At 44.6% G+C, this 20090-nt stretch overlaps 1 protein-coding gene across 3 annotated transcripts in view; it reads right to left on the minus strand.

The window, feature by feature from the left end:
- TDRD5 (tudor domain containing 5) overlaps window positions 1–20090 on the minus strand; it is a 1858625-nt gene that overhangs the window by 615617 nt on the left and 1222918 nt on the right. For all 3 annotated transcript variants that reach the window (XM_078643707.1, XM_078643699.1, XM_078643690.1), the window contains exon 11: window positions 12473–12539. In XM_078643707.1, coding sequence (XP_078499833.1) covers window positions 12473–12539 — 67 coding nt within the window. The remainder of the gene's footprint in view (window positions 1–12472; window positions 12540–20090) is intronic.

Here is a 20090-nt window from a genome sequence, read left to right on the forward strand (position 1 = left end):
TTAAGGCAGATAGATACGATCTCGGGGAGTCTGGTGTGCTCGCCGCACTGCATGATAAAAGGGGCGCCTCAGCCCTGATCGGCCCAACGGCGCACACAGTTAAATTATGGTATGTGGCTCAGGCCCATCCTAAATGTACAGACACAGTTACTCAAATGCCGCCGCTTTGGTCGTCCCGTCGGCTTGGCAAACTGTGCAATAGTAAAGGCTTTGGAGCGTGGGACCTGATCGGGATCTTAACAGTGGGAGACCTCTGGAAACGGGGTACCATTTTGACGTTTGAGCAGCTTAGGACACAATACAACTTGGCACCTACGGAGTGCTTCAGATACATGCAAATACGCCACGCCCTGGGGTCACTTATCCAGCCTGGTGCTGACATACCCGAATCCACTGCACTTGAGGATAGGCTTCTAACAGAACACATGCCCAAAAAAACGACCTCCTTCGTCTATCATAAGATAATTAATAACTTACCCGACCCAACTTTGAAACTAAAAGACTCCTGGGTCAATGAGGTAGGGGAGTTAGATTAATCATATTGGCAGATCGCACTTTCATCCCCCTCCCCCCCCGCCCCCCCAGAAGTAGCTATACCCTCCAGACTTAGACTTGTACAACTGAAAATACTACACCGAGTGTATTACACTAGGGTCACTTTACACGCAATTGAGAGAGCTCCACATAAATATTGTTTACGAGGGTGTGGGGAGGAAGGATCATTCTTTCACACCACCTGGGACTGCCCCCTAGTGGCCACGTATTGCGCCAAAGTCATGAGGACTATGTCACAAGTGGTGAAGGTATTGATAACCCCGGAACCTAGATGTTGTTTATTGAACATCTGGGAACCAAATGATCTAACACATTCCACACAGGATTGGATGACATTAGGTATAATGTATACTAAAAGGAACATAGCCAAATTCTGGGGATCACCAATGGTGCCAGCGGTCAAGGATTGGTGCAGCAATCTAGACTTTGCAATGGTGGCGGAGAGGACTGTGTACCTGAACCGGAAATGTCTGCGAAAATGGGTCAGACTATGGGGTGCATGGAACGAGTACAGGGGTTATTTGTGCGAACTGCCAGTGTTGGATAGTGAGGATGACTCTGAGTGAGGGGGGAGGGGACATGTGGATCCTAAGCATTGTATTGGGTACTTTCATTGCCATACTGTTATATATATACCTGTCATATCTATTCTCGAATTGCATATTTCATGTGATGATCTCTACATACGCACGCACTGTACGACTAATTTATGCCCTATGTTTTCCTCAGTAAAATAATAAAAACTGTTAAAAAAAAAAAAGTACCTAGCAGGAAACAGCAACCAAAAGTTGAAGTGACATCTACACTATAAACATGCATAGTACAGGCTGTGTTCCACTCCCGACTACAGCCGATTTCCCTTGTAGCAACATATTCTTACCTCTCTTAGACTCTCCAGATTCATTGAAGGTTACTACCAACCTAGGGAAACATGAGGCTAGGGGCGCTATCGGGGTTGATAGGGCAGTTAACATCTCATGAGTTGGGGCCAGAGGGATAGAGGACCAAGAATACCTACAGGGCTCAAAAAATCCCATAATTGTTACTAAACCTGCAGGTCTAGAAACTTAAAAAGTCTATTCAACCTAACTGTAATGAACTTGATCTCTGTGAGCAAATGTGACAAGTTAACAAGATTTACAGGCATTTTTATTTCTCATTCACTTTGTGAGAAGTAAAGATGCCTTTAATCTTGCAATCTTGTCTCATTTGCTCTGCTATCAGAGACAGAGTTAAAAGTCAGTTTGTCTTCCAACTCGCCAGAAAGGGTAATTAGGACCGAAAATAGCTTGCCCTAATTTAATCTGTCTCAAAATAGATCTTTATATGGAACTACTTGCTCTCAAAACCCCTATAGGGACTTTCTCCAGGCTTATTCACAATCTGCTTGACAGAATAGAAGGTCAGGGTGGTTTAGACCCCTCACAATCTGTAGAACCACGGAGGGTAGCCGCTATCTGGAAACAACCCCTAAAACCCAGTTCCACCTATCACCCCTACATTTTTGACAAGCATACAGGTTACTGTAGCAATGGCCACAATAGCACAGTACCACCACGGGTGAAATGCACATTGGGGGCCACAGGGACTAAGGAAGTACTCATGTTGTATGTTAGGCCCTCTCCACAGCAACCACATCTCTCTAGAGAAGTTTGGGGGAGCTGAATATTTAATAGGCTAAGACCTCACTCTAAACTGCCCATCCCCTACCACCATGTAATTTACATGCCAAATGTACCCAAAGGTGGCAACACCGGAAAATATGAGAACGATGCATCTATTAAGACCAAATCCATTCATTGGATCAGACATGTAAGGGGGTGCAGGTTTGACATTCTGAGAGCTAGAAGATGTGTTCTGACTAATAGTACAGTAGATGCAATAGAACTTTTTTTTGCCAATGAAAGTATAGTGCAAAACCTAATTTCCTTAGCAGCCAGAACATGTCTCTCACTATCTTCAAACATCCTTCTTAAGCTGCTGATGGCCAGCAACACCGCCCACACAACCTCCAATTTGGTATTGATAAGGCCATCTCCCACATCTTCCCTGGCAGACAATGGCTGACTACAATCTTGCCCCACATTCAACCACGCCACAGCTAGCGCCCGAGGCCTTCTATCACTTGCCGAGATATCAACAGCATCAAACCAATGGACTGGACTAGTGTTTACCAATTGTACTCCCGGAGGCATCTAGTAGAGGGAGTAGCTAAAAACACTTTAGACATTGATATTCGCAACCACACACTGTCCCAGGAAGTTGAGATCCAGAACGAACATGCACACCTCGATCCAACATAGCCTGTAGGTCCACATCAGCTCAAACTGGCCTCATGGAACATGGCTGGGGTAAGGAGTGAGTTATGCCTGCTCTAGTGGATGGAGCTCATTAATTCATATGACATCTGCCTACTCCATGAAACCCGAAGTTTAACACTCACATTTGTGCCTGGTTTCGTGACACTCCATAAGACGGCCGTAGCATCCAACAGGGCCGACCATCAGGATTGCTGACTTTGCTAAGCAGTGTGTTAAATTGTGACATCAAAGAGCTACCCACTAATAGCCCAGACATTTTAGCAGTTAAGCTAAGGGGCAGATTAGGCAAGACATCTACAACGTCCACGCAAGAGGCACTAGAGGGGGCAAGTCCCCTACCATACAAACTTTAGGTGAGCTGTTGGACAAAAGGGGGCCTGCGCATCCATTAATAATAGGTGGTGATTTTAATGCGACTTTCGAGCCCCTAGGCAGGGAGGATACCCTCGATGTTAACGATGAGGACGAACTATGGACAGTCCATCCCTTGATCTTCCACCAAAAAAAGAAGTGGTCTCATTCAGCACTACAAAATAATGCATCGACTTTAGATCACAGGCCGCAGGCCACGAATGGCAGAACACGCTCCAATAGAGATGGGGAACTTACCTTTTTAGGCCCGACTGGCGCTAGTCACATTGACTACATCATAGTGGACCTCAAGCTATGGCCATCTGTAATAGATATGATTGTAGTTCAACATTGTGATGAGAGGCCACAATTTGCAAAGCCTGGGGCTGATATACCCCTGGGGTGAATACGTGATTGCAGCTAAAAATAATATGACCACAAGAGAAGTAACACCCTCGAATGACAAACCTCGTCTGAAATGGTCAACGATTCTGGAGGATGAGCTCAAACTCAACAACATAAAAAGGGGGCTCGAGGCACACATGACTGTGATGCAATCCCATCTCTACCAGATGAGACGAGCTCATTGGAGAACATCAGTTCCCTGCAGGCAAAGTTTTCTGACCAGCTAGCCCGAAATTTTGTTGTTTACCCTCACTATTCTAGTTTTAAACAGAGTGAAACAAAGAAGGCGAACCTATGGTTCACACAGGAATGCAGGTCATTAAGGAGACGATTGGCCACAGCAATCAGACTTGCCCTTGGTACGCTATCTAAGGAGGCTTTACAAATTATCACTAGCAAGGGCCAAACGAGACTGGGAAGAGGAGAGGTGGAGAGAGCTTGGGGAGATTTGCTCCAAACCACACAACAGGAAATTCTGGGCTTTTGTGTGGAGGAGTAACCTTGAAGACCAACCCCCTCTAGCCAATAACAATGCAGCCAATGTTTGGTAAGAGCACTTTGGTGCCTTGTATACTAATACCCTCTGCCTTACTTCAGGGCTATTCCCCCCTGACTCACCTCATCCTACAGCAAGGAGCTCCTTCCCTAAGGAGGAAATCTTGGCCTCCATTGAGGTAATTTTGCCTGGTAAAGCTCCTGAACAGGATGGGATCCCAGGCACCATTTTTCGCTTTGACAAGGACAACTGGACAATATACATAACTGCATTTTCCAATGGGGGGGGGGGCACTCTCCAGAATGTTCTCCTCAGAGGCTCAGGCTCTCAGATTTTCTCGCACGAGATTGATCCAAGTGAATAGAGCATACACGAGCCTCTGAGGGGAGGTGGGTGGATTGCATGTGAATCTATGAAAGATACCAATACTGGAGAATCACAGATTAAAGGTAAGTAACTTTTGTTCTTCTTCAGTATTAGGGTATCTTTCATAGATTCACATGCCTGAATCAGGGTAGAAAGCAGTACATCCAAAATAACGCTCGTAAGATCTTACTTGTAACATAAGCATATGGATAAGAGACATTATTCAGTACTTACATAGAAGATCATAATTTGTATATGTATATATAAATATATATATAAGGCAATGTTTATATAAATAAATAAGCATAAATTATATGTCTCTTAGAAAAACAGTAAAGAGGAGAAGGGAAGAACAGAGGCTCACCTTATTTAAAAAGATTGCGGGAACCGCTTGTCCCACAGACTTATCTTCATTACTGGCAGCTTCCAAACAGTAGTGCTTGGTAAAAGTGTGCCTGCTGGACCATGCTGCAGCTCTGCAAATTTGATGAAGAGGCACACCAGCAAAAAGAGCAGTAGAGGAGGAGATTGCTCTAATAGAATGTGCTCTTGGAGTTGTTTGTAATGGTCTTCCTGCTTGCTGATGACAGAAACAAATTGCAGCAGAAATCCAACGAGCTATGGTCTGTTTGGATATAGGGTGTCCCTGGCGCATCCTTCCATAGGCCACAAATAGCTGGTCAGATTTACGGATTGAAGAAATCCGTTGTAAATAGAATTTCAGACATCTCTTGATGTCAAGGGAATGCAAAGTCATTTCGCAGGTGATTGAGGATTAGGAAAGAAAGTCTTTAAAACTATTGGTTAGTTTAGATGGAAGTCCGCAGGTACTTTAGGCATAAAACTGGGGTTAGTGCGTAGCACTACAGAATTTGAAGTGAATTGAAGGAAAGGCGGATTAATAGTGAAGGCTTGAATGTCACGGACCCTCCTAGTGATGTTAAAGCTATTAGCAGAGACACTTTTCACAATAAAAACTTCAAATCCACTCTATGAATAGGTTCAAATTGGTGTTGCATAAGTTGTGCAAGCACCACGTTAAGATGCCAGGACGGCGGATAGGAGGAAATATCCGAAACAATCCCATGAAGAACTGTTGAATGATCCTAGCTGAATAAAGAGAGTTGGAACCGTCTTGTCGAAATCATGAAATAGCCGCTAAAAATACCTTCAGAGTAGAATGGGAAAAGCCTGATCTTGCCAAGTGCAAAAAGAATGGTAGAATCTGCTCCGGTTTTGTATGGATTAGATGAATATTGGCAATTTGACACCACATGCAAAATCTCTTCCATTTCAGCCTGTACGTCTTAATAGTGGAAGACGTTCGAGCATTGGCTAAGACTTCCTTACAGTCCACAGGAATGTTTAAATGAGCGAATTCAAGGTGTTCATGCGCCAGGCAGCTAATCTCAGAGATGCCGGGTCCGGGTGGCAGATCTGTACGTTCAGGATGGACAGAAGGTTCGGTATTGGTTGAAACTGAATCGGATCGCATTCTGAGAAAAGGAGGAGTTCGGTAAACCAGAATTGGCGAGGCCACCTGGGAGCAATGAGAATTAGGCAACAAGGTTTTTTCTTCATTTTCCGGAGAACCCTGGGAACCAACGGTATCGGAGAAAAGGCACAAGAAAAGATCTGCGACTAATTCATCGAAAACGCATTCCCGCGTGAACCCTTGTGGGGAAGCCAACTTGCGAAGAAAGGGCATTTGCAGTTCTTACTGGTCGCAAACAGATCCAGATCGGGACGACCCCACTCCTGAAAAATTCGATCCAACGTTGGTTGATGTAGCTCCCACTTGTGATTGGATACTGTTGATCTGCTGAGGGAATCCGCCAGGACATTGGAAACTCCCGGAACATGGATCGTTGACAGGCTGATCCGGTGTCGTATCGCCCAGTCCCAAATTTGTTGGGCTTGTTGCGAGAGCAGGGCGGACCCTGTTCCTCCTTGTTTGTTCAAGTAGTGCATACTTGTTGTGTTGTCCGTCCGGAATAATACTGATGCCCCTAGAATGATGGTGCGAAACGATTTTCAGAGCCAGGAAGATGGCTAGCAATTCTAGAAGGTTGATATGCCACGTCCGCTGCTGGACGTTCCACTTGCCGCTGACCAGTCTGCCCTTGCAGGTGTGCTCCCCACCCCTCGAGGGATGCATCTGTGGTGATGATGAAACTTGGAGCTTCCACTAGGAATGCGTATCCTGTTGCCACGTTCCTTTTGCGAGTCCACCAGTGTAAGGCTCCTCGCATTCGAAGAGTGATGCGAATGAGATCGTCGAAGGACACCGAAACCTGCAACCATTGGTCGTTGAGCTTTTCTTGCAGGGGTCTCGTTCTGAGATGGCAGTTGGAGACAAAAGGATTGCAGGAAGAAATCATCCCCAGAAATGACTTGAACTGCCGGACTAAAACGCACCTTTTTGATAGCAATAGGTGGGCAAGTCTGCACATTTTTTGTTGCCTTTCGTTTCAGACAAAAGCTTAGGTCAGTTGAACGTCTAACATGGTTCCCAATGTCTTTCTTTGCAATGGGACAAGATGAGACTTGTTGAAATTGATGGAGAGGCCCAGAGATTGGAAGAGTGACGAACATCTCTGAATGCGAGCGTTTGCGACTGTCAAAGAATTCGCCTTGATAAGGCAGTCGTCTAGATACGGAAAAATTTGGATCCCCTCCAGACGAAGGTGTGTGTGCTAGAACTTTGGTAAACACACGGGGTGCGGAACGTAGTCCGAAAGGAAGGACTTTGAACTGGAAGTCCCTTCCAGCCACTCTGAACCGCAAGAATTTTCTCTGTCTGGGTAGAATTGGTACATGGAAATACGCGTCCTGTAGGTCGAGGGTGGCCATGTGATCCCCCGTAGAAAGGAGTTGAAGAATTTCTTGAAGCGTTAACATCCGGAAGGATAACTTTTTAAAGTATTTGTTGAGGGAGTGAAGATCTAGAATGGAGCGAAGATCTAGAATGGGGCGCAATTCTCCCAATTTTTTCGTTATCAGGAAAAATCTTGAAGACAACTCAGTTCCTCTTTGCAATTGAGGGACATTTCGATCGCTATCCTTTTGAAACATCAAATATATTTGGGAAAAAAGCTCCTTGAGATGAGCTGGTGGTGGGACTTTGGGAGGAGAGTTTGGAGGAATCTTTATGAACTCTAGAACATGGCCTCTGGCCACAATGTGCTGGACCCACTTGTCCGACGTTAGAGCGGACCAGTTCGAGTAAAATTGGGAGATTCTCCCTCCAACTTATAAAGGGGTAGTCGGTAGAATAGATGGCAGGTGGTGGTTGTCACTGTTTTTTAGATGTATCCCATCCACGATAGGAGGGCTTTCTCTTATTCTGTGAATAGGAGGTATTTAGTTGTCCATTAGATGGTTGGCGTTGAGACTGATGTCGTTGGTTACTTTGAAAGGATTGGTATGACATTTGTTGGTTATAACCTCCTCAACTAGAAAAGGATCCACGGCCCTTAGCGCCACGAAAGGGCGGCTTCCGAAACTGGAGAGTACCAAGAGATCTTGCTGTCTCGATATCTTTCTTAATGGCCTGAAGGACCTCATCCACATGTTGGCCAAACAGTGATCCACCATCAAACAGTGATCCACCATCAAACAGCATATCAATTATCTTAGCGTGAACCTCCTGGCGAAAAGATGTAGATTTTAGCCAGCCTTGCAGCCGTAGTACTGCAGCATCCTCCCCATAATCCCCATAATCCAGCAACTGTTCAGGTAACTCTAGAGGTACCTTAGTAGGGGAAATATGCAGTGGAGAGAGGGCCTCCAATGAAAATCCACGTATGTGCAGCAAGGAAGATGCTGTTTTCAATGGTGGCAATTGCAGAGACGTCGTAGATGGTGCAGAGGATGCCGTGGTCGTAGACACTGACCAAACCTGCAACGCTGTGCATGAAGATAATTATAGCGTCGACGAAGGAGCCATCGACTGAGTCGTCGTCGATGGAGCTGGTGTCAATGAGGTAACCGCCGACGAAGCGGTCTTCGACAACGAGGTAGCCTTCGATGACGAGGTAGCCTTCGACGACGAGGTAGCTTTCGACGACAAGGTAGCTTTCGACGACAAGGTAGCCTCCGACAACGAGGTAGCCTTCGACGAGGAGGCAGCCGTCGACTGGACCTTTCTAATCTTCGTCGTCGAAGGGACGTCGATGGTAGATTTAATTTCCTTCGTCGACGAGATGGGCTTCACGGAGATGGAAGCCAGCGTCGACTATGATAATGCCGATGACATGATCATCTGTGGTCTCGGCAATGAGAAGGTGGCAGTCAACGAGGTTGTAGCGTCGTCGATGACGGAACTTTTTTCTGATGTAAATCCTTCTCAGAAAGTCGTTTTGAAGCCAGAGACTTCGCAGTTTTCTCGGGGGCGTAGTAGGCAGCGGCTTACTTTTAGAAGGTGGAGGATCCCTTTTTGAGGTGGAAGGCAATTCAGCACCCTTAGAGGTTTGCTGTTTTCTCGAGGAGAAGAGAAATCCTCCTCAGCAATCCTCTTCCTAAAGGACATAGTTAAGCCTTACGCAACACTCCCCATATCAGATAAGCTGATGCATGTCATCATAATTCTGCTACCTCCAGATAAGATTACACATGCAGGGTCACAAACAGAGCCAAACAGAGCCAGATGTAACATATCCCCCTTCCTTAGAAAACAACAAACTGAAGTTAAGAAAATAAACATACACATCAATAAACACAATGCAATATGAAAGAAACACATTACATTGCATTCTCAAATATACGACAAATGCGTTCTCAATTATAACAATATAATGACAATTGCGTTCTCAAATATAACAACGTTGTCTTGATCTTTAATCTTCTTTAGCCACAGAAGTAGACGTCCTTCTCTGTCTCTGAGAGTTTTTTGAGGGAAGGCCCTACAGATCTTGCAGTCTCTCACCTGGTGATCAGTATACAGGCAATAAATGCACTTCTTGTGGGGGTCCTCAGAAAAGAGCCAGAGCTTTCCACAAAACTCACAAGGTCGGAAGAGAAATAGAAGAGTACTGAGCAGAGCTCAGGAAGACTCCCTTCACACGACATGCGGTAGAAAATCTGAGAGCCTGAGCCTCTGAGGAGAACATTCTGGAGGGTGCTGTCACCTGATTGGTTGCAGTTTGGACTATATATAATGACTTGGACAAGTCATAAATGTGGAAGTTTTTTTCTTTTACTTTCTGGCTACTTTACTTCTTGGTTCTATGCTACCTATGTTTTGGTTATTATGTGCATAATTATTGCTTTTTTATGTACCGTGGGACTCCCACTCCGATGACGGGGAATGATTCAGGCATGTGAATCTATGAAAGATACCCCAATACTGGAGAAAGCTATATATACAACTCAGGCACGGTTCTCTGCCCCTAAATTCATTTACAAACTCCTGGTTAGGCAATGCTGCCCAGACCAAACATTGTCCCTGCTGCCCTGTTTTGAACAAATCAATTGGCCATGCTCTCTTTGGTTGCCCAGCATACTATAGACCCAGGAAAACATGGCTTATTCCTATTTGTAATCAGCTTGGGACCTTTGAGTCTGGGGTGGCCTTGTGTATACTAGAATCAGATATGAGACCACTATTTATATGTCAACAGTCAAGTTTCTGGGCCATATGTGGGGAAATTAGAAGAAAGGCTCAGAATCTCCTATCGCTATCCCCTTTACAAGGCACATCACCACACAGCTCTAGTAGGTTCAGCTGGAGTGGAAAATTAGTATAATCTTTAGTGAGCGCAGCGAACTGAGCAATTAACCAAGCCTCAAATCATATGTACTACCATGGTAGTGGAAGCATTTTTGTGAAAGCTTGTGTGTACATTATTATTCATTTTAAATAATTCTGCATATTTATGTACTAGGCAATAAGAACTGCCTAGTTAGCAGTCTTTTTATGATAATCATGTATAGTTTTTAGATTTAAGAAAAGGACTTTTAAAAAAAAAGTCAACTTGTTGTGCTTGTATGTATTATGAAGGTTTCTAACATCCACATTTTTAATGTGCTGCATATATGCTTTTGTACTTCTATGGTCTGCTGACCAAATAAATTTATTGTTTTGGACTAAACGTTGTGAATGCCTGAAAATCTTGTTCCACAGAATTCAGGACTAGCTACTTTGGGTTTGTGAGGTCAGTAGGAGATCCTTTAACTTGAGAACCATGAGAATACTATCCCGGAAGGTACAGATATGGCGTTTAGGATGCAGACCACTATATTAGTGCAAGTACTTTTCACAATCTCAACAGCTGTAGAGTTGAATTTGTGTGACACTCATGTGCAGGCCATTGAAATTAAGATGCAGTTAACCGGTTGGTTGCAACAGAATCGTGGGTGGGTGTGTGAGAAAACCTTTTTTTACCCTGTGGCTAAAATAAAAGAATTCAGATGAACTAGCTTCCAAATGCAGTCTTGATGGGGCTAGATGACTCAACCCACTTAACTTTATCATAAACAGTTTAAAAATCTGTAGAACAATAAATCCCTTCTTCTGAGAAAAGAAACCACTCTCAGAAACACAACTTACATTAAGATACTAAGGGCTCTTGAGTGAAGGAGGAGAATAGATGGAATTGGTCAACTGAATTCTGGTCATACCACAGAGATAATAGGTTTTGAACAGTATGCTTCAAGATGCAGATGCAAGGACTCTTTCACCCTCACTTTTTAATTTGACGGCCCAACTCCCATTATAGGCATTAGAGAAGGAAAGAGAGCTCTTTCATGCTAACAGGAATTTTCTCATAGGTTCCCCAGAGAAACGTTTGGGTTGTATCTCCTTTAAGAGAAGCTCTTGCAGTTTTCAGAGGCTATGAGGACATTTAACACATAGCTAACTGGACCAGGATGGACCTATACCTGCCATTTAGAAGAGACCAATAACCCATCTTGCCCAATAGCACAGCTTCAATTACTCTACAGAACACAACCTTCCTGTCAAAGGGAAGTCTACCACTCTAACGTGAGCTTTCTGAATAGGAAATTCAATTTTAAGATTAAGGCCATGATGTAAGTTGCTGTACAAGCATGATCACATGCACTATTAAGGGTCTGAAAATCATATAAATCCAACACATCCATATCCAAAATCACTTACAATAGCTGGAGGACATACTTTTGATGTTTGAAAATGAGCTACATACTTTGCGGTATTGGCCAAAATGGCTTACAATTTGGGCTGTTGCAGAGTTGAATTTATTCATGATAAAGTTAATTATTGACAAGGGCATCATACTAGTTCTTGTCTAAAGGAGCTGGGGTGGTTTACTCGAAAGCACCCAAAGAGTTATGCCCTGCAACCAGCTGCAACAAAAATGGTGACTTCTACTTTTCGGGTTAGTTATATAAAATTTCTATACCATTTTGCTCTGTATGGTCAATGGCTCTTGCGTATTATTCAAGATTATAGAATTGTACTGGCATATAGAAACATTTAGAGATATCACATTAAAAAGGTGACTGAAAAACAAGCACTGCTTGTTGAGCAAGTAGATAAGGAAAACGCTACCTATCAGCAACAATAGCTTTGAGCCTGAGGCTACTCTAATTAAACATTATGCATATTATCCTGTCATCTAGTGGTTGAGCTTGCAGAGGCAGCTTGTTTACCTGCAGAAAGGTTTTAGGTGTTGACAAAGAATGTGAAGAGGACATTAACCTACAATCGTCAAAGTCCCACATTGAAGACCATATTTTTCGATTATTTTTCTTACCATTTGGTTTGCAAGCAGGCACACAAATAGTCTGCTTTTGGTAGAGGGATCAAGACACTCGCCATTGGCTCCTACACTAAAAAATAAATAACTTAGTACTGCTCTCAAATCTCTGGCAGTCTGGAGCCCTGGAAGACAGAGGCCAGGAAACCAAACACCATCAATAATACAATACTTAGGGCTCATTAGGAATAGGTTCACAATTACAGGACTAATGAGTCTGTTCGGTTACTTGCACTAACCTCTACGGGCTTCACCCATGCAAGGGCACTTGGTATTGCTTGAGCAGCAAGTTTCAGGTAGCAGCATCTGTAAAAATATGGGGAATATATCATACAGAAGGCTTTTTCTACATTTTAACAAGGTTATTTGGAAAAGAGGGATTGTCATGTTACAATTTGTGCAATCTATACAGCACGTATTCAAAACAGTTTTACCGGGCACCCTTGAAGAGAGAAACTTGCATAATAAAAGTGTGCACTTGGGAAATTATCAGACAGATGATAGGAGACAGACAATAGGTTTCAAGGTAACTTTCAGAGATGTAAAGACTAGATCCAGGCCAGGAAATTAAATAGGAGGTATACAGTAAATTAATGTTACTTACCCTGTAAGCATCTATCGTAGCGTGTAGTGCCATATATTAATATGCTTAGCATTATCCTGCCATCTAGTGTTGGGCTTTGACGATTACAAGTTATTTTTCTTCGAAGAAGTCTTTGAGTCACAAGGCTTAGTGACTGCTCCTCCGGTGTGTACTGCGCATGTTCCCTGGCTCCTTTGTTAGATTTTTTGGGCTAATCAGGTGAGCGTTAGAAAAGGAGACATACAGTGACAGAATAGAGAAACATGTATAGAAGTGTGAGTGTGGAATTTAGTGTGCTAAATATAGTAGCTAAGACTCAGCCGTGGTCCGTGCAGGTAACAGCGGTGGGACAGTGGGGCCACATGGGGGGTATTTCGAGGGATGATGCAAACGGAAAAGTAATTATTTGTTTAATTCTCCCTCTGCATCGTCCCTCGACATCTGGCTCCACAGCTGTTACCTGCACGGACCGCGGCTGCTACCAAAAGCCTCCGGAGAGGAGGGTGGATGCATATGAATCTACGGCACTACACGCTACAAATAGATGCTTACAGGGTAAGTACCATATTCCATTCGTAGCATGTTTTGGCTGTAGACAGAAATGCTTAGCATTGAATGTAACTTTTTTTTTCTTTTCAAAAAAGGGTTACCTGGCCACCTGTTTAAGTACTGCTACTTACTTCTGCAGATTCAAAATACAACGCAACAAGTCATTGCACTTTACTTTCCCAGTTGTAATGATTTAAGTGAATTTGAAGCAACATTTCATTATTTTTTGTTGCAATACAGGAATACACATTTCATTCATTATATGTACATATATTGGTAAACTACTAGCAGAATGAACAAAACATAACAAAAAAACAACAGTGAATACAAATCATACAATTACACCAGTCGGTAATTCAAAACGGTGCCTGTAAGCGCAGGGCAATTAATATTATGCAGTTCAATGTGGCGCTTATTGAAGACAAACTGCGGGGACAACTATCTTTCAAGAAAGTTTGCACTCAGGGTATATTTCATAGAGTAACACCCTCTCTAGAGTCTCTATTGATGTGGGTCCCTCGTAGGTGAGTATGGATGTGCCGACGCGTTTCCAATCCCCCTCTGCCTTGGGGGATTCTCATCAGGGCTTAGACCACGGTGTACTCTTATCTTCTTTGTTGTGTGTCGTTGTCCTATCGGTCTTTTTTCTGAACCTAAACATGGGCAAATTTGGGAGTCTTCGCACTTCTTTTCCGACGACTCCCACCTCGTGTCCTTATTTATGTTTTCAAGGTAACAATTAAATACGTTTGGGTCTTTGTATTCCACCTTGTGGATATTGATCTTCTATGACGAGGACATTTTTCGGCCTTATTTTCTTTATGTAGTTATGGTGCGTTTGTGGAGAGACACCATCTGTGAACTGAGGCTCAAGGAACGCCGCTGAAATCTTCAACAGGGAGTGATGACTACATAAAGAAAATAAGGACGAAAAATGTCCTCGTCATAGAAGATCAATATCCACAAGGTGGAATACAAAGCACCAAACGTATTTAATTGTTACCTTGAAAACATAAATAAGGACACGAGGTGGGAGTCGTCGGAAAAGAAGTGCGAAGACTCCCAAATTTGCCCATGTTTAGGTTCAGAAGAAAGACCGATAGGACAACGACACACAGCAAAGAAGATAAGATTACACCGTGGTTTAAGCCCTGATGAGAATCCCCCAAGGCAGAGGGGGATTGGAAACGCGTCGGCACACCCATACTCTCCTGCGAGGGACCCACATCAATTGAGACTCGAGAGGGTGCTACTCTATGAAATATACCCCGAGAGCAAACTTTCTTGAAAGATAGTTTGTCCCCGCAGTTTGTCTGAAATAAGCGCCACATTGAACTGCATAATAATAATTGCCCTCGCGCTTACAGGCACCGTTTTGAATTACCGACTGGTGTAATTGTATGATTTGTATTCACTGTTGTTTTTTGTTATGTTTTATTCATTCTGCTAGTAGTTTACCAATATATGTACATATAATGAATGAAATGTGTATTCCTGTATTGCAACAAAAAATAATGAAAGGTTGCTTCAAATTCACTTAAATCATTACAACTGAGAAAGTAAAGTGCAATGACTTGTAGCGTTGTATTCTGAATCTGCAGAAGTAATTAGCAGTACTTAAACAGGTGGCCAGGTAACCCTTTTTCGAAAAAAGTATTATATGTCCTACCCGGCACCCCTAATGGACGTAACCCCTATAGTTCATAGCATTGAATTTAAAGCAGGGCTCACTTTTGGTGGCTAACGAATGAAGTACTTCTTTGAAATAGTGTTTTAAGTACAGCTAGACCCACCCTTGCTTTTTGATCCGTGAAGACTGTGCGAAGTTGGCCTGGCATATGCTTTCCACTATTCTAGTGGGCACCTTGCCCCAGTCCAAACGACCCTTATTGATGGTAGGTTTAAAGACAACCTATATAAAAAGCTATCCTAGTGGTAGCTGTGGAGAGCAGCCTTCAGGCTAAGTCTTGAAGGAATGTAAAGCAGCTTGTTATACCAGTCTATAATCTCATGAAGGACCAAATGAAAGGAGAACCACACCAGGTATATATATGAAATATATGTATTTATTCTAAACACATCTCTCTAGTCTCTTTATGAGGCTAGAGGCAAAAGTACATTCAGTAAACTTATTTAGCACAGAGTAAATTAGCACAATATATGGTTAGCCCTAGGGGCGTACCAAACCATATACTAAGAAATTGATATATGAAACACGTTAGACACAGAGACCAGGCCTAGAGCCTGTAAAACCGCTGGGGCAACCAGGAAGCACCCACGCGTGCAGTGTCTAAACACAGCCGCAAATCACCATTGACTTCTATGGAGAAAGTTGCGATTAGAATTTTAAAGATTAAGGGACACTCAGAAGTGGACTAGGAGCAAACCCCTTTAGAACTAGGCAGTCCTATAGTCAATACCCACGGGAGCACCGGAGTACTCAAGTTACCTCACCCAGGGAAGCTGGGTGCATAGGTGTCTTTTCGTGTCGGTTTCGTCGTCGTTTTCTATGGCGAGCTGCAGAAAAGTACTGCAGGCGAACAAGTGGAAAGTTTACGGATGGATCCAAGGGTGGATCAGCGATCTGAAGAACCTGAAAGCAGAGGGGACAGAGTCTGGGTCACTTGCCAGTGAACCGGAGGGCGATGAGAAGATGCTCACCGATGTCGGGTGATTTCAGGTGAAGAAGGTGAAGCTTAACTCTTCAGCCACCAGGACCAAGAGGCGTTGACGACGACCAGGAGCTGGATTCGAGCTGTCCCACAAAGGATGTTGAGTGCTGCGGTGTCAGTATCCGGATTGGACCCAACAAGCCTTGGCAACAGCAACCCACGCAGAAAGCAAAGATTTGGCTTTGGTGCAGACCAGCAAGGTCTGAGGGACTCACCCTTTGGAGGGGAGTTAGGGCACGTCTGGCGCAACCAGGGAAGCCCATGAAACAGGAGTGTTACCTTTGTGGGGACCCACCAGTCGACGGATCTATTGATCGCGAAGGGTCCTCGAGCGGAAATGATAGAAGATGGCTCACGGAATCTTCAGTGCAGATGGTGCTCGGGGCTTGGACTACAAGTAGCCCAATGCACAACTTCGGGAAAGCTTGGGAAGTCGATGCACTTGCAATTGCGCACGGTGTCCAGGGGTTCCGTTTCCACGTCACTCGTGAGGGCTGCGGGTCTCAGCTTTGCTGGGATCTCATGTCGGCCTCGGAGAAGTCTGGTCCTGTGTCGCAAATCCGTCGGGATCCGGCGGGAGCCTTGGAAATGCAGATCGGCAAGATGCTTCTTTGGTGCCTGCTTAAGCAGGGGGGTTCCCCCTTGACCCCAAGAGAGATCCTTTCGTCTTCTAGTTGAAATAGAATGTTGAAGTTCCAGGATATATGTTGCAGAGTTTCATCCAGGTATAATCTAAAGTCCTAAGGACTGGGCTCCTATACTTATACTAAGTTTAGGGGTTGGACTTACTCTAGGGTGCCACCTATGGGAGGACCCAGGGAGGGGGTGGTTACAGCCCTTTCCCTTTGTCCAGTTTAGTGCCAGAGCAGGGGCTTAGTGTCCCTGCAACCGGTTTGAATGGGGGTATGCACAGGGACACCAAGTGTGCCCCCAGCACTGTCTGAAAAGCATTCTATGAATGCTGCCACCCAGCCCCAATACACTAAAGCCTGTCTGGGAGGTGGTTACACCTGCCTTTGACAGGAAACCTATTTTCCAGGCCTCCCCTGCTGGAGTTTCGTCCAGCAGCAGGTGGTCAGACCCGAGCCAATTGTGATGCCAGGGCTCTTCTAAGCTATTACCAGTTAAGTAAGTATATACATGTCTTCTCCCTCTAGAAGGGTGGAATTCTACCCTCGCCGCCAGAACTGGTGAGGGGGAGGTGGGGGAGGTGGGGGTGTGTGGGGGGGTAGGATTCAAAAGTGTTTGACACCAAACACGACATGTTTCCATGCAGCCATTCTAAAGTTAGCATTTACCGCGAGGTCATAATGCACTTAAGAGAATATGGTCTGACTGCATCACAAAACAGCCTCAGAGAATAGATTCCAAAAGCTGCAGAGGGGCTCAGCTCATGCTTGTGCACCCTCTCACACAAAACCAAGCACTCTGCCTTCATGATTAATAAGGCCTGCCATAAGAGTGACTTATAGGTTTATATGTGCCAGTGATTAAAGGTAGATATAGGTAACCGATAACTTAGTAAGTGGTGCAAGCACCACCTTACACAGGCTGCAGTAGCAGACCTGTGGTGCCATTTTGGAAGGCTTCCCAGGGGTGGCATAATACATGTTTCAGCCCCTGGTAGGCCTCTGGGGTACATATGCCCTTGGTACCTAAGGTACCATATACTAGGGACTCACAAGGGTAACCCAGTAACCAATCTGGAGTGTACCTAAAGTACATGCAATCAATTAAGAAGCAGCTAAGCTGGGGTTCTGAATAGCAGGGTCCCAGCCAGACTAAAGTCGAAAAACAGTGAAACACCAGCAAAAAGTGGGGGTAGCCATAGTAAGCAGATCCTACTCTCCTACAAAGACACCAACCAAGTAGTGTTTTATGAATGTATGTGGGTTACTCAAAGTTGCTGCTTTGCTCTATATGGATATTTCCTAAAAAAGCTATAGTGGCTCCCTGTTTACGTGTAGAATGAGCCCGTGGTGGTATGGTAAATACATTCTTGGCTTTTTGATAACAGATTTTAATGCTATTGACAATCCATTGTGCAATTCCTGCCTTGGTGAGGCTTAATAAAGGCGACAAAAAGTTGTGCTTTCCTAAAGGGTTTTGTTGACAATGTAGAGCATGATAGCCCTTTTGACATTTAATGCATGCAGGGCTTTCTCTGCTAGTGTGCCTGGGTTAGGAAAGAACAGTGGTAATTCTATGGTCTGACATGTATGAAAGGTTGAGACCACCTTGGGTAAGAATTTTGGAATAGTCTGTAGAACTAATTTGGTTGCGAACATTTTAAAGAAAGGTTCCTACAAAGTAAGTGCCTGGAGCTCAAGGAAACTTTTCATGTTAGAAATTGGATTGGACATGAATGAAATGGTTTGAATGTTGGCCTCATAAGCTTTACAAGGACAATGTTTAGGTTCCAGGCTGGGGCCGGTGGAGTGGGAAATAGGATAACTTTTAAGACCTTCCATGAATGCTTTCATTACTGGTATTTTACAAGCCCCGCTTGCTGCTGATGGAAGAGCTAACCTATAAGATGTAGTACTGTGGGTGTGTGCGATGGATGGGTGGAAGAGAAACCTAGGAGGCCGGAATGGGGGACCAATTTTTTTTGATGATGGTAGTGAAGCACAAGTTACTTAATTGTGTAATGATATATCTGTAAGAGACATTAGTTAGTGATAGATTCCTTACCTTAGAATATCCCCAGTCGTCAGACTGAATCCGGAAAGTTTTCGTAAGCAGTACCCCTGCGCGTCGGTAGGCGTTGTAGTACAGCTCTGCGTACGTCGTTGGAGCCGTAGTCGCCGAGATGATGTCACTGGAGCTACTTAGATGCGCCCACAGTGCTGACATCAGTTCTGTACACCACTTTCAGCACCAGGAACGCAGAGCCATGCATGATACTGACCACTGGTGCATTGAAACTAGGGCCTTGAAAGGGATGACCTCAACCCTAGAAATCAGTTTGCAGAACGGGGAGGATGTGTGGGGCGGTAAGGAATCTATCATTAACTAATGTCTCTTACAGATCTGTCATTACACAAGTAAGTAAAATGGGCATCTGAAAGAGACACGTTAGTGATAGATTCCTTACCTTAGAATAGATACCTCAGCAATACCAACCCCGGTAGTGGGTCTGCGAACCAAGAACACACCAGAAAGTCACGGAGAACATAACAGCCAATGAAGCCGTCTCTCCGGAATTGACGCACAAGTTACTACTTGTGTAACGATATATCTGTAAGAGACATTAGTTAGTGATAGATTCCTTACCTTAGAATATCCCCAGGCGTCAGACTGGATCCGGAAAATTTTGCGTAGCAATACCCCTGCGTGCCGACAGGCGTCGTCCGCGGCTCCGCGTCTGTCGTCGGCGTCGTTAGCGCCGGAATGACGTCGTCGGAGTACTTAGATGCCGCCCATGCGCGCTGACGTCAGTTCTGATACACAGCTTTTCTGCGCCAGATACGCAGAGCCATGATAGAACCAACACTGGTGACATGAAACTAGTGCCCCAAAAGGGGATGACCTTAACCCTAGATATCGGTTCGCAGAACGGGGAGGATGGGTGGGTCGGTAAGGAATCTATCACTAACTAATGTCTCTTACAGTGATCTGAAAGAGACACCTTAGTGATAGATTCCTTACCTTAGAATAGATACCCCAGCAATACCAATCCCGGTGGTGGGTCTGCGAATCAATAATCACACCAGAAAGTCCTGGAGGACGGAACGGCCAAAGAAGCCATCCATCCGGACTTGGCTGTCCAGGCAGTAGTGCCGTGCAAACGTGTGCAGCGAGGCCCACGTAGCTGCCTGGCAAATGTCCTGCAAGGGCACTCCTCGGCCCAGGGCAGTGGTAGTCGCCGTGGCCCGAGTGGAATGAGCCCACAATCCAACAGGGGGCTCCTTCTTAGCCAAGGAGTAACACGCCTGGATACACAAGATGATCCACCGAGAGATGGTCCGCTTGTGCACCGCCTTTCACTTCTTAGCGCCCACGTAACCAACAAAGAGTTGGTCATCCACCCGCAACTGGCGTGTGCGATCC

Source organism: Lissotriton helveticus, chromosome 1_1, assembly GCF_964261635.1.
Source record: "Lissotriton helveticus chromosome 1_1, aLisHel1.1, whole genome shotgun sequence".
NCBI lineage: Eukaryota > Metazoa > Chordata > Amphibia > Caudata > Salamandridae > Lissotriton > Lissotriton helveticus.